The 14470-nt window shown below is 39.9% G+C and overlaps 2 protein-coding genes across 4 annotated transcripts; one reads left to right on the top strand and one right to left on the bottom strand.

Moving 5' to 3' along the window:
• Positions 1–4: 4 nt before the first annotated feature.
• On the top strand, positions 5–6447 carry LOC121896094 (ceramide synthase 5-like). Of its 2 annotated transcripts, XM_042409744.1 has the most exons (11): positions 5–109; positions 373–529; positions 2236–2338; positions 2557–2687; positions 2800–2857; positions 3021–3071; positions 3267–3359; positions 3853–3981; positions 4283–4389; positions 4604–4760; positions 6293–6447. In XM_042409744.1, the coding sequence occupies exons 1-11, from the start codon at positions 100–102 to the stop codon at positions 6434–6436; spliced, it is 1140 nt and encodes a 379-aa protein (XP_042265678.1). In that variant the 5' UTR covers positions 5–99; the 3' UTR covers positions 6437–6447. The 2 variants fall into 2 exon arrangements, with proteins under 2 accessions (XP_042265678.1, XP_042265677.1); XM_042409743.1 differs by having other exon boundaries at positions 5–529.
• A 626-nt stretch (positions 6448–7073) lies between these two features.
• On the bottom strand, positions 7074–12010 carry si:ch73-233m11.2 (NACHT, LRR and PYD domains-containing protein 12). 2 transcript variants are annotated; one of them, XM_042409740.1, is made up of 9 exons: positions 11793–12010; positions 9992–11607; positions 9723–9884; positions 9468–9641; positions 8856–9029; positions 7827–8000; positions 7547–7720; positions 7280–7447; positions 7074–7165 (listed from the first exon to the last, which is right to left on the bottom strand). In XM_042409740.1, the coding sequence occupies exons 2-9, from the start codon at positions 11593–11595 to the stop codon at positions 7096–7098; spliced, it is 2700 nt and encodes an 899-aa protein (XP_042265674.1). In that variant the 5' UTR covers positions 11596–11607; positions 11793–12010; the 3' UTR covers positions 7074–7095. The 2 variants fall into 2 exon arrangements, with proteins under 2 accessions (XP_042265674.1, XP_042265673.1); XM_042409739.1 differs by having other exon boundaries at positions 11814–12010.
• Positions 12011–14470: the final 2460 nt, after the last annotated feature.

Genomic DNA, 14470 nt, shown 5'->3' with positions numbered 1-14470 from the left:
TTACTTTCAAGGCATAATGAAGCTTTTACTGCAGGAGAGGAAGTCTACAATAAAAGAGTTCATCCTCCAAGTGGAAAACTTCATTGAGTGGGTTGCCTCATGTTTTGTGGTGGGTGTTGCCTTTCAGCCTTTACGTGTCAAGCTAGCGGTCCGTCCAGTTCACTCCAGAGGTGATGCTTAACTTAGCGTCAGTGTAATGTGAAGGAAGGAAGGTGGAGACATCACCGAGAGGGTTTTCACTTAACAGAAACCACCAGATGTGCGACAAGTAGTTTCCCCCCCCCTCCCCAAACCTCCACCCACCCGGTTTAGTTTGCTGCTGCTGCTAATCTCGAGTGTTTTCTCTTTCCCCGATGACTTCCTCTATCTCAGCCTGGTTTTGGAATGAGAGATTTTGGCTTCCCGAAAATGTTTCGTGGGTGGACCTGGAGCATCCGCCACCCGGCGTGGAGTATCCCCGGGTGGGACAGATACTGTACGCCCTGCCGCTGGCCGTCGGAGTTTTTCTTCTGAGACTGCTTTTTGAAAGGTAAACGTGGGCCTTGTTTTGTTGTTGGGTCGTTGCTGTTAAACAGTGACTTTTCTGCCACAGTGATTTACTTACTCATGTTTTCTGTTAAATGAGTCACATATTTAAGTGGCTTAAATTGTATATTTGGTAGGTGAATGTCATCATTTAAACAGAGGTAATAGACATGAAAGATACTGTTTTGTATTTTACACACCTTTTTTATTGATATGCATTCACTTCTATCATGTCCTCAGTACAAAGTTATCAACTTCCACAAGAACTATAAACCATGAAATGATAAAAACCTAAAAAATTAAATAATTCTAGTGCAGTTCTTCACTTGGATGCCTGGTCTGTGGTAGTACTCTGATTGTGGGCTTCAAGCTCATGTGGCATCTGTGCTCATAAAGGAGAAAACAAACAACTACAAGTATGGCTAGGTTGTTGTTATCCTATAATCTTTGCAGGGATCTTATTTTATTGATAATATGTCATGATAATATGATTATATGTAAGATAATATGTATACCCATGATCTTGGACAGTTCAATCAAACTTTATGAACACAAACAATCTGGAAACTACAGAAAACCACCTCTCTGTAGGCACACAGACACACATTTTAGTTGAAATGAAAATCCCTTATACAAATGCACTTTGACTTCTGTTTCAGCTTGTCTCTTTGTGTGACAGATGCCTCTCTCCCTTTTTGTTTCATGATAAAATATAGGAGGGGTGTGATCATATAGATTAGGAGGATTCACTGTTGCTTTTGTCTTAGCCTCTCCTTTAACAGTGTTAGCATTCCTTTGAGGTGATGACATGAATATCACTCCTCTGGCTTGTTCACCTCACTCACCCAGCAGGGATAGTTTTCTAAGGATGGTTTGGATAGAAACAGATATAGATGGCATACAATTGTCACACAGTCTGATGTGCGAACAGAGCATTGAGTGTGTCATTTAGGGGCTTCTGTGCAGTATATCATGGTAGAAATACCACTAGCCACCATCTTTTTACTGTAAAGTTGAGCTAAATAAGGGGTCGTGTAAGCGGCCCTGACTTTCTGAAGAGCTCTTTATTTAGAGTGAAATCGCCAGTGAAGGGGAAGGCCAAAACCAGGTCTGCACGTCTATTTATTCGGTCTTTTTCCATGTTGGGGGAAACTATTTCAGATAAGTGGGTTGTTGTAAGAATGAGATGTTATAAACAAGTGGCTCTGAGTTTGAGCATGAACACTGGACAACTCAACCGGATGATCTTGTGACACACATCAGTATTTTGGTTAGAGGCGTCCGTCCCATCTCTGTCTCTCGTACACTCACATGACAGATCATCACGCTCTGTTTAGACTAGGTGCTACATTCCCCAGGGATCCCTTCTTTCTAACGCTTGCCTGTGTCTCCCCTATAGCCTCTATTATGCTCTCCCTTTAAGACACACACACACACACACACACACTAGCACACTAGCATACATGTCAGATGTAACTTTGTGGGCAAACTGCGAAAGCTCAGCAGTTTATGTCAGTGAAGGAAGCTTGTTGCAAGTCTTTTCTAATAGTCTCATCTGTTCCCACAGCCTGCAAAAAGTGGGTAACTTCTCTCTCTCTCTGTCCTTGTCTGAATATCTCTCAATACCACACAATCTCTATGTCCCCTCCCTGCCCCCACCCTCACTCTCTCTCTTTTTTTTTTTTTTTGCCTTCGTCTGTGTGTATACAGGCTAGTGGCCAAGCCCTGTGCCCACATACTTCAGATTCAGGCGGGAGTGCATCGGCAAGCTCAACCCAATGCTGTCCTGGAGAGGGTGTATCAGTCTAAAACGGTACAAAACAAGGCCCACGTTTGTCTTGTAGTCCATTTAATGTTCCTCGACACACTGGAATACTGATGTTTTTGCACTCGAATACACCACCACAGGCATAATGATATGTTGAGTAAATATATCTTTCAGTGCGACATTCCTTTCTGGTTCAACATGTAAAACTTGTGTGCTACAGAAATCAGGTAATTTTGTAATTGTCCTGTACTGTCCTCCTCAAGTGTCCAGACACAAGGCAACTGGAGGGACTTTCCAAGCAGCTGGACTGGGATGTACGGAAAATTCAGAGATGGTTTCGCATCCGTCGCAACCAAGACAAGCCCAGTATGCAGAAAAAGTTCTGTGAGAGCATGTAGGTTCCTAATAAACCGCTGTATTGTGTGCTTCCACGTGTAAACATTGTTCTATAAGAGTTCAAGTGACGCTGCTCTGTTTCCCAATTCTACTCTTTTCTGTCACGTCAGGTGGCGATTTACATTTTACCTGGGGATTTTTATCTATGCCATTCACCATTTGTGGACGGTGAGTTGAACTAGCGTACTGTATGCTTTTTGCACAATACTGATATTGTTGCATTGACGTACTTTGGCTTTCATGTAAGCTTGCTGAACAGGTATGAAGTAATAATATGTCGTCAAACCGGAGACAGGCTTAATCTTATTCACATTTTATCTGTTTCCCTCAGTCTCCCTGGATGTGGGACGTCAGGCAGTGCTGGCACAAGTATCCTCTTCAGGTTAATATTTTTATTGTTTTTAACTACTTCTACAATCTGTCAATGGGTTGCCAAATATACTTTGGCGGTTGTTAATATACCTGGGCCGCCCGCCCAAATAAAGTCTGTGTGTGGGAAACCCTGCACCATAATGTTGGCAGGTTAGTGGGGTTATATATTTGTTAAAGGTGTTTTTTGTTGCACTCCTTCCCAAAGCCGCTGAGTCCCGGACAATACAATCACTATGTGGCAGAGCTGGCTTTCTATTGGTCTCTGATGTTTTCCCAGTTCATAGACGTAAAGCGTAAGGTGAGTCAACATCAGCTTAACTAACACTATTGTGCTGCCTCTCAGTCGTCCCACTGAATACTTAACACCATTTGTATTATAACTACTGTGCTAGCTTTTCATATCTTATCCACTTTTATGAATTTCTTAAAGGGTATGTGTTAACAGGCTTAACCGTCACAGTAATTATAACAAATGGCAATATAAAAGAATCAGCTCATGATTTTATGCTCTAGCAAAACAGGTTAGACACTGAAATGCTGCTGCGCCACACAGATATGCAATGCTTCTTATGTATAGCCTCACATTAGCTTGTCATCTCAGTATTTATTCAAGGTCTTTCAGGAGGTGTTGTAATTGACAGTCGTGATGAATGTGCTAAGTCTCATTGTTCCATTGGTATTTATATGTGCTTATAAATTTACACTGTGGATTGCTTGAGTGTCCTATTTACTAATCTACCTTTCTTCTCTCTCTCTCTTTCTGTCATCTCTTTTCATTTCACCGATGACAGGATTTCATCATCATGCTTGTCCACCACCTGGCCACCATAATCCTCATCACATTCTCCTACGCCAACAACATGATAAGAATGGGTACTATGGTCATGTGTGTGCATGATGCATCTGACATCTTTCTTGAGGTAAAAAACCCAGTGATAAAGATGATGTTTAGTAACCTGTGGCACCTGCTCCAAGAAGCAGGTTATTTGGAAAGGTTTGACACCAGAAACAGGTTTTCGGGTTTCAACTCAGTAAAATTTCCAGATAACAAAGTAAATCTGCTTCCTGGCACAGGCAAGATAATTACAGCTGGGGACACAACAACATCTCAAACTACTTGTACTACCTGCCTGACAGAAAATACCTGTTTCACTAGCATTACAGCGATGAGTTTGTTATTGTATCACTGTAAAATAATTCAGGCCTTCTTTACTCCCCAAGGCAGCCAAGCTGGCCAACTATGCCAAATACCAGCGGCTATGTGATGGCCTGTTTGTGGTGTTCAGCATAAGCTTTTTCCTCACTCGACTTGTCATCTATCCTTTCTGGTGAGACAAATGAGAGCTTATTTACATATTAAATGACATACTTTTGTCAATTTGTCACATGTTTAATTATTAGAGGCCGTTTTTACACTTAATTACTGCCTTAATGAAAGATGTAATTGTAAAAAATGCATTGAGAGCTCCAGTAACCTGTGTGTGTGTGTGTGTGTGTGTGTGTGTGTGTGTGTGTGTGTGTGTGTGTGTGTGTTTGTTGTAGGATTGTTTACAGTGTTTTGTTTGACAGCTGGGAGATAGCTGGGCCATACCAGTCCTGGTGGCTGTTCAATGGGTTGCTGTTGGTCCTGCAGGTTCTTCACATTATCTGGTTCTACCTCATCGCTCGCATTGCTATCAAAGCCATATTCAAGGGAAAGGTTAGTCTGTTTGTCTGTTGTGTGAAGTATAATTTTAGCTATGCTGGTGTTGTGGCTCTATTTATGGCAATGTCGGTCCACCACTTAAGTCTGTACAGAAATATCTCAAAAGAGATATTTTCATATTTACTGAAATATGGATTGCTGTGAAATGCAGTACAAACATTCATGGTCCCCATAGGATGAATCCTAATAACTTTGGTGATTCCATAACTTTTCATCTAGTGCCACCAGCGGGTTGATATTTGTTTTAAGTGAAATGTCTCAACAATTATTGGACAGAATTACCATGAAATTTGGTATAGATGTTCATATTCCCCTCAGAGTGGGTTGCAATAACTTTGGTTATCCCTTGACTTTTCATCCAGCACCATCATCAGCTCACTTTGTCCTGTTCTTTGGCCAAATACCTGCAAAACTAACATTCCCACTATCCTCAGCTGTACTTAGTTTTCTGCTAATTAGCAAATGTTAGAATGTTAGCACGCTAACACACAGCACTAAGATGGTGACCATTGTAAAACATGTTAGATTGAAGGGGTGTAAACATAGGCACATCCTGTTGGTGCAAGGCTATTAAAAAATAGCACCCATAGGAAAAAAGTAACACCCACACACTTACTCCCAAGCCATAATATTTATTCAACTAGGCAACGATTTGATCCAGGATTTAATGACTAAGTATAATCTTCAAATCAGGCATTTGTTTATTATTATTATTACTTTATTTCCTAATTTTCCTGCAGAAAAAAATGGCACTACGACTTCCTGTGCCCACTTCAGTCTTTTACAGTTCAGGATTATACATAGGGTACACCTTTTCTAAATCAAAATTGGCTAAAATGTACTCTCATATTTATGGAAAATGGGACAGATGCCACAACACATCTTGCAGTCTCAGTCACATGTTTTCGTCTTGCCCACAGCAGCAGAATTATTGGGATAGCTTTTCCCAAACATTTTTGGGGTCTATATAAAGCCCTGCCCACTGATTATAATTATCGGTGTCCCACAAAATCTGCTAAATTTCACTAAAAACAAAGAGACTTAATAGCCTTTACATCACTTATGGGATATTGATATTTACATCAGGACAGGGATTGTATTTGGGTGGGCTATGTATGAATATGTGACAGTCCTAGGTTTTGTCTAACAGCATTTTGGGTTTGGATTTCTTTAAAGTGGGGGAAAAAAATGAAACACTTTTCTTTATGAAACTTATTTTTGTATTTAACTCCCTTCAATGAAAAGGGAGTTGGGAGGAGATATTGCACATTATGGAAAAAAAAGGTCATGTTTGACCTGATGAAGATCAGAGTCTATTCGAATAAAGATTGTTGCTTTGGAGTAAATGTGTGGGTGTTACTCTTTTCCCATTGGAAACATTACACACATGCATTACATCAGCATGTTAGCATTGTCATTGTGAGCGTGTTATGACACTGACAGCCTCACAGAGGATGGCTTGTCTTGTTTTTACTTTCCTCACTGTTCCTGTTGTTAGAATGACAGTTTTACTGTTTTATTTTCAGGTGTCAAAAGACGACCGCAGTGACATCGATAGCAGCTCGGACGAGGAGATTAATTCCAGTTGCAGTAAAAAACCCAGTCAGACCCTAAAACCAAAAGACGGCAGCCACACCGGTATCCTGAATGGAGACAGTCATGACCATTGAGTGCCAAGAGAGGATATTGTGTGGCTTTTCTTCACCTCCTTTGCGCCTGTGAAACCCACTGTGTCACTTTGACCTCTTGAAAAGAAGTCAACTTTTTTTTTCTTTTTTTTTTTCACTTATGAAGATTTGCTGAGTCCAAATGGAGAGAGGACTGGATAGTGTGTGGATTACAGACTTAGCGTTGTCTTACTGTGTCAGGTTTACAATGTGTCATGTTTACATCTGCTTTACAAAGAGGCGACAGAGAAATGTTTTATAGCAAGTGTGCCTGCAGTCTGCACCTCGCTGTGTGTGTGTGCGCTCTAAAATGTAGAAACAGTGCATATACACACAAATGCAAATGTCAAAACTCATTTTATACATGTAAATAGATTTTATTACAGATTGGTAATATATTTTACAGCTGTAAAACAAATCACTGCATCTGCCTTACTGAATATACTGCTTACTTTCCCGTAAGCTTAGAAATTCCATAATGCCAAATGTCAATTTAAAATACCAAATACAAAGGTTTCTTAATAAAACATTATTGTATCACGGTGATAAAAATTTAGATTTTTTTATTATGTTATGAATGGTGAACTTGAAGCATTAAACACATTTTGTGATCAACCTGCAGTCTTTCTTCACTGTGAGATGGATGGACTAATCCGCCCTCTTCAGTATCTTATTTTATCGCACTCGTCCAACATTTCAAAAACATCCTCAGAGAACTCGTTGTACCTCAGGCTGAAAGAGTTGGAGATAAAAGCAGTAGTTAAGATGATAGTCTATAAATTTTGTGAAACTGTCAATCCACACTGGCTTATAAGGTGGTTTATAATCACGATGAATCACACTTACTTCATCTCCTGCATGTTGTGGCTGTCCTGCATGGTTTGGACGAGGGCAGGAACGGAAGCATCAGTCAGTGAGTTGTTTCTCAATTCCAGGTTCTTCAAAGTCTCACTGGCTCTTACAGCAGCACATAAGTGCTCAACGCAGGTATCTGTCAAACCAGTCATTTCAAGACTACGATGAAAGAAAGGAAGACAGGTTTATATGTGGGGTGACAAGAATGCTCATGATGTAAGGAGTGTTTTGTGTTTCTGTATCATTTTGAACACTCACTCCAGGTCCTCCAACAGGCAGCTTGGATGTGCAACAGCGTCCAAAATATGTTTAACCCCTTGCTCTCCTACTTGATTTATGCCTACAGACAAGGACTTAAGTCGAGAGGTCCCACTTGACAGCAATGAGCCCAGTTCTTCGAAGACCAACACAGTTAACTCACATCGTGTCAACCTGTGGGGTGGAGCAGAATATACACCAATTCAGTTATCTGAATTTCACCAAATATTTGTGAAAGGTGGTACTTAATCAGTGAAGTTAATTCAGTTGAGGTGACTACCCAAGTTTTTCTATTGGGCATTGGGGCCTACTGAGGGCTTGGCAGAGCTGCAGCACCCCCTCCTGGCCTAAATCATTCACTGACAGATCCAGCTCTGTCAGGGAGCAGTGGTCTGACATCAAGGCTGCCATCAAATGAGCACAGCAGGTGCCTGTCAGATCGCTATCAAACAATCTAGATGGATGAATGAAAGAAAAATAAATGGTCACAGACAGCAAAAAACATGGATTTATGGTGGTGCTTTATTTTACAGATCCCTTAATTTTATACAAATTTCCTGGTGATTTTCTAAGTAATTTACAGGTATTTAACAGTTAATTTTAGGACATTTTACAGAGAGTGTGGTGCAATTTGGTACAAATTGGAAGAAAAGGTGTTAAGTAGTTGATGTGTGCCTACTTATTCATTGTTGTTTATTTGCAAAAATAAATTAGACTCTCGACAATATTTTAACCGACAAACATAGTTTTCAGTGTGTAGTTTTGTTTGTCAAACAATATATTAGAATATTAGGTTTTTAAAATAATTTCCTAAAAGTAGCTGCTGTTACAGCATGTCTTTGAAAAGGTTATATAATGTGGTAGTATACAGGAAATGTGCTCATAATAGAGTTTTTAAGAAACAACCTAATATGCTAATATGTAGTTTGACACACAAAACTACACACTGAAAACAAAGTATTTTCTGTCAGTTAAAGGAGTATAATTTATCAAGAATTTGTATGAATATGTATGAACCCAAATATAGTGAGTCAGGACTTAACCACTTAACCAACACATTTTTAAAAAAATAATTAGTACCAAATTGCATCACCTTCTCTGTAAAATGTTCAGAAAATTAACTGCAAATTACTCCAAATTATTCCAAGAAATCACTCTGTATGGATGTAATTGTTTATCCAACACATTCTGGATTGTTTTAGGGTGTTAACATTCAGCAGAGATATGAAATATTTTTATCACTTTTGTAAGTCAGGGTGCACATCAGAGGAAAAGGCATTGACTGTAGTTTTATAAAGGTGAAACTTACGTGAGGCTCTGCAGTTTACAAAGTGGGTGTTGCAAGGACTTGCACAACGCCTCCACTCCACTGTCACCAATCTGGTTTTGTGTCAGGTTAATTTTTCTCAGCTCTGATTGGCCAGAACACAAAGCCGCTGACAAACCCCCCATGGACGCCTCAGTCAACTTGCAGCTTTGTAGGCTTTGAGCAAACAAAATCTGGTCATTTTTTAAAACCTTAAAGGATAGGCTCACAATTTTTCAAATCTGTCAACAACAGTCAGATGCCCAAATGAACACTGAAACAGGTTTTTTTACTTGCTGTAACCTTTCCTCCTGTTCACAGATCCCTTCATAATGCACTTTCAATGTACATGATTGGGGACAAACCCCATAGTCCTCCCTCTGTGCAAAGATTTTGTCCCCGATCACTTACCATGTAAGCACATTTGGAGGAGAGCTTCTAACGGTCAGTATGAACGGGAGGAATGATTATAGCAAGAAAACCCAGTTACAATGTTCATATGGGCACCTGAATATTGAAAATATGTGAATGAAACATTGATTCAAACATAAATGGTCAACTTTTGAGACACGTTTAAGAAGCTACACATAATACTGCACTATATAAGGTACATACTGGAGGTCCTGTAGCTTGCAGTGAGGGCTATGCAGTCCTTGGCATAGTTTCGTGATGCCCTGGTCCCCGAGCTTGTTGAACAGAATGTCTAACTCACGCAGCTGAGAGGTGGCTGAGGTCAGGACAGACGACAGATCTTCACAGCTGGCCTCTGTCAGGCTGCATGCTACCAGTCTAGGTAAATAAAGAGCAAAACATCAAGTGACGTTCACCTTTAGGAAATGCCTGTTAAAGAACATGTTTGGCTAATCTTACTTTAATGTGTGCAGCTTGCAGTCTCTGAGTCCAGTGCAGAGAATTTTGAACTTTTCATCACCAAGGCGGGTATGAGAGAGATCCAGATCTGTGGTGATTCCTCTGCTGAGAGCTGAAGCCAGATGAGTGACAGCTCCAGTTCTCAGAAAGCTGCTTGACAAGCTGGGGGGACACAACAGAGTGATCTTACACATGACAGAATATAGAACACATGAAGTGAATGGCTAGATATTGGATTTCTTACCATGTTTTCTATAAACATAACTTACATTATCTTACGCGACAAGCTCATAGCGGGAGCCAGGATCTCTGCTTTCTCCTCCGTCAAATCCCTCGTAAGGTACAGATTCAACAGCTCCATCTCACCGAGGCACGTGAAGACATAATTCAGTGTTGCACAGTCCTGGAGGCTCAGATCACCGTAGCTGATGCCTCTTCGTACTGATGAGGTGATGATCTCCTTCACCAAGCTCTCGTTTTGAGCTTGGTGAAGCAGATGGAAGCAGTGTTGGTGCGCATCTTTGTAGCATCCCTTCAGTGTGGTCTCTGAGCTGCTTTTAAACCAATGTTTGAAATCTGTGATCCGATCCAAGTTGAACTCCCCCAGCAGGGTCTCCAGTGGCCTGCGCTGAACTGGCTCCGACAGCCCTGACAGGAAGAGATCCAGAAACTTTGCATGGCCTTTGTGCTTTTCCAACATCTTCTCCACACCCTCCAACGTTGACTTGTCCAAAAAGAAAGACACGGCCAAGACAAACTCCTGCATCAGTTGGGAGTGGAAGGAGAAGACACATCTGTCTGACTCTGGGTCGCCATCTACTTGCAAGAAAACACCCACAGAAGTCTGAGAGGTAAGAAACTGCTGGAAGCCAAAGGAATCCATCTCTTCTTTGGTGCAGCTCGAATGCTGGCTGAGAGAGCAATGAGCAGCCATCCTGCCAAGAGCCAGCACTAGTTCTCTGACACCAGCCTCATTCAGCGAGAGCGTCTGAATCAGGTGCATCAGGATATCTATATACAGCTGAGATACTGTTTCAGGTAGTTTTGCTCCTGCTTCCATTAGAGACTTGTATATAGAGCAAACCATCCAGCAAAATCTAGGAGAGGTACAGAAATCATAAAAGCCTAGAGTCCTTTCCATGTGCATCAGTGATTTGTTGGCAACAGTTTGGTCGGTGAAGAACCCCTTAACGTATGCTTCTCTCTGGGGCTTCAGAAACCCCAACACTTCCACTCGGCTGCCACTCAGAAATTTCAGACATCCCGTCGGCCTGGTCGCCACCAGGAAGGCAGCTCCTTTCAGCAGCGATCCGTGAAGCAAGCTGGCCACTAAACAGGACACTGAGACTGCTTGGCTGGGGTCAGAGCAGAGGGTGTGGACGGAGGGGTCCAGACTGTGTTTGTACTGATGTAAGTCATCAAAAATTAATAACACAGCCTTAGGCCTCTGCAGAATAAGCGGTATGGACTCAGGAGGGACAAGACCGTGATGGTTTAACAATAATGTCTCCAGGGAGAGAGTCCCTTCAAGTAAGTTCATCTCCCTGAACCGGAAATGAAACACATGAGAGAAGTTGTGAAGGTGTTCTCCTTTTGCCCAATCCACAGCCAGCTTCTCTAGAGCTGTTGTTTTACCTGATCCCTCTGGACCAACCAGTATGACAGTTTTGATTTCACCAGTAAGAGCAGTGTGGATGGCGTGATCAAGGGAGGGCAAGTTGTTGTCCACATTTTTGTCTGTCACCTGAGCTTCAGGGGTCAGCTGGGATATGTATTTATTGTTCTTTATCACACTGATAGGCGGCTCCCCACCAAGAAGTGTTGCAATGCCCTTTAACTGCAGGATATGAGTCAACACGGTGTCTTTGTCCATTGTGTAATATCACTGTTAAAAGAGGGTACATAAAATATAATACATAGTTAGAAGAACTGACTGCATGCAGGCAAATGTCATTCATATTTTCAAATAAATTACAGTCATTAAACTGCTCCTCCCCCCTACCCTCCCTAAAACTGCTCCATATGTCCTAAAAGATACAGTACAATAAACATTGTAAATGTTCAACATACCAAAGTGGAGAGATCAGTTACCTTGGACGCAGTGTTGTTGGAAAACAATTATTAAATGAGACGCAAAGACAAGAATATCTTCAGACAGCTGACAGATTTGTAACGCCTGCTCTGGGTGTGCAGCAGCAGCTGCAGCAACTACACGTACAGTAAGCTGCCTATCCCGGTATGAACCACGAGTGGCTGAAAGTAGGAAGTACACAGTGTGATTTTAAGCCCTGAACTCTGCCTTACAGGCGACCTGCAGCGACACAAAGAAAGATACTAAAGAAAGGGTGAGTTTGGGTATTTCTCTCTAGCCGTAACACTTTACAGCTGTAATATCCTCCTAAATTAAGGAAGAAACAGCAAAACATAACACATGTCTGAATCCATGTGGTGTGAATAGTTTTAAATCGTTAATAATTCTCTGAACAAAAACAATATCCCAAAATTGAAAAGTTGTAATTCATTTTAGATTCATGTATCCATTTATTTATTTATAATCGGACAAAATAAGGCACCTTACGTGCCAATGACTAAACCTTCTCTGAACCTGTAGGAAAAAACACTTGTACTTTCAAACTGGTCTATTCTGGTCAGCCTGAGCTGTATTTTCTTTAAACGAGCACTGGATGGCAGCAATGCAAATTATTCATTTTTTCCAGAGCCCAGTTTGAGTCTGGTTTGCTGTGGTCTGGTATGCTTTGGAATTGCATTACATAAAGGTTAATGTATGACCCAAAGTGTAGCAGCCTTTCAAAAGTCATATTCAAAAGTCTTTTTTTCTGATTTACATTTTATCATCTTACTGTATAAACAAACATAAAAAGTCTCTAGTAGGATAATCTATTAGGAAAAGCAAACAACAAAAAAAAACCTTCCCAGAAACACATACCTGTAATCATTTCATTAAAGGACAGGTTCACAATTTTTCAGTGAGGAAAACCTCTTTCAGTGTTCATATGGGCACCTGACTGTTGTTTTAAGTTCACATTGTAAAATCTTGAACCCACCCTTAAAAATTTTACATAAAATATTATAAATTGTCTGTTCTTTTCATTTCTTTTTTAAGATTTGTAATGCACTTTTAGCTGCATTACTGTGTGAAAGGTGCCATATAAATAAAGCGTATTATTATTATCATTATAAAAACATATGATGCACTTATATATATAATATGAATGCAGCACTATTACTATTAATCTACCAAAAGTGAACTACAACATTAAAATGTTCTTACGTGTATTTGTTAGTGATAAAAACCAACATCATAATATATTATAATAATATAACACTCTAAAAGAAGCCTGTCTGCATAATGAGTACTTTTACTTTTGATACTTTAAGTACATTTTGCTGATAATACGTCTATACTTTTACTTAAGTAAGATTTTGAATTGAGGATTTTTACTTTTTTTTTAGACAACAGTATTTCTAGTTTTACTTAAGGATCTGAATACTTCTTCCACCACAGACCTCTCTGAACAAAAATAATATCCCAAAATTAAACTTTTTTCCCCCCTTTTTTTCCATTTGTCTATTTATATATTGTCAGACAAAATAAGGCACCATACTTGCGTGTAAGCGTGTAAGAAGCTACAGTCACTGACCGAGTCAATGACTAAACCTTCCCTGAATCTGTAGAAAACAACACTTGTACTAACCAACTGGTCTATTCTGGTCAGTCTGAGCTGTATTTTCTTTAAATGAGCACTGGATGGCAGCAATGCAAATTATTCATTTTTTCCAGAGACCAGTTTGAGTCTGGTTTGTTCTGGTCTACTGAGCTTTGGAACTGCATTACATAAAGTTCAGCATTTGACTCAAAAGAGCAAAGTAGTCTTTCAAAAGTCTTATCCAAAAAATTTTTCTTTGTCTGGTTTATATTTTAAAGAAACTCTAGTAAGAGAATTGTACAAAACAGTGACAAAAAACTATCTACAAATAATCATTTCATTAACCTTCAGTGTTGTCCAAAGTGTCCTTATTGTCTGTATTATCAATTCATGTCATTAATATATTTCAAAAACCCCTCCCATCTGATCACATACTGATCAACCCTGTCTCTCATTCTAAATGAGATTTTCTCAAACGTGGCACTGAGTGATTCCAACCCCATAACAAAATCTGACCATTATACCAGTCTGTGTCAAATCTGATTCTTGACAGCCTGCCACAACCAGTGGGTCACCTGGTATGTCTGGGATTGAAGTCAGAATTATCATTTGAAAAATCACAAAAAGATTTATGGACTTTCCTCCAGTAGTTCTGAACAAGAGGTTATTCCCAAAGCATTAACGTCCCTCCAGATCCTTTACATTTCCAACAATCTGCATTGTCTCCTCTCATTCAAAACTCCTATTTTAAATTAAAGCGACATACATACTTTTGTTCAGACCTAATATACAGATTGAAAAGCAAACTGTGTTGGAATTACAAAAAACAATTAGGTGACAAGTCTATTTACAGGTACATGCATTTCCATTCTTGTCTCATTGTTCCACCAACTTATTTATAATCCATGTTTACATTATTTACTTCACAAACATAACATGTCAGAACAAAAGTCTGCAACATTGTCTTCAAGTTTATTAAGTCTCATTGACATGACTTAATATAATATTATATTTTATTTTGTTTTCTGTTTTTAATTGATTTGTTTCGTGTGTTTTATTATTTGGATGTAAAGCACTTGT

This window comes from Thunnus maccoyii, chromosome 4 (genome assembly GCF_910596095.1).
Source record: "Thunnus maccoyii chromosome 4, fThuMac1.1, whole genome shotgun sequence".
Classification (NCBI taxonomy): domain Eukaryota; kingdom Metazoa; phylum Chordata; class Actinopteri; order Scombriformes; family Scombridae; genus Thunnus; species Thunnus maccoyii.
This window is presented reverse-complemented; position numbering and strand designations above follow the sequence as displayed.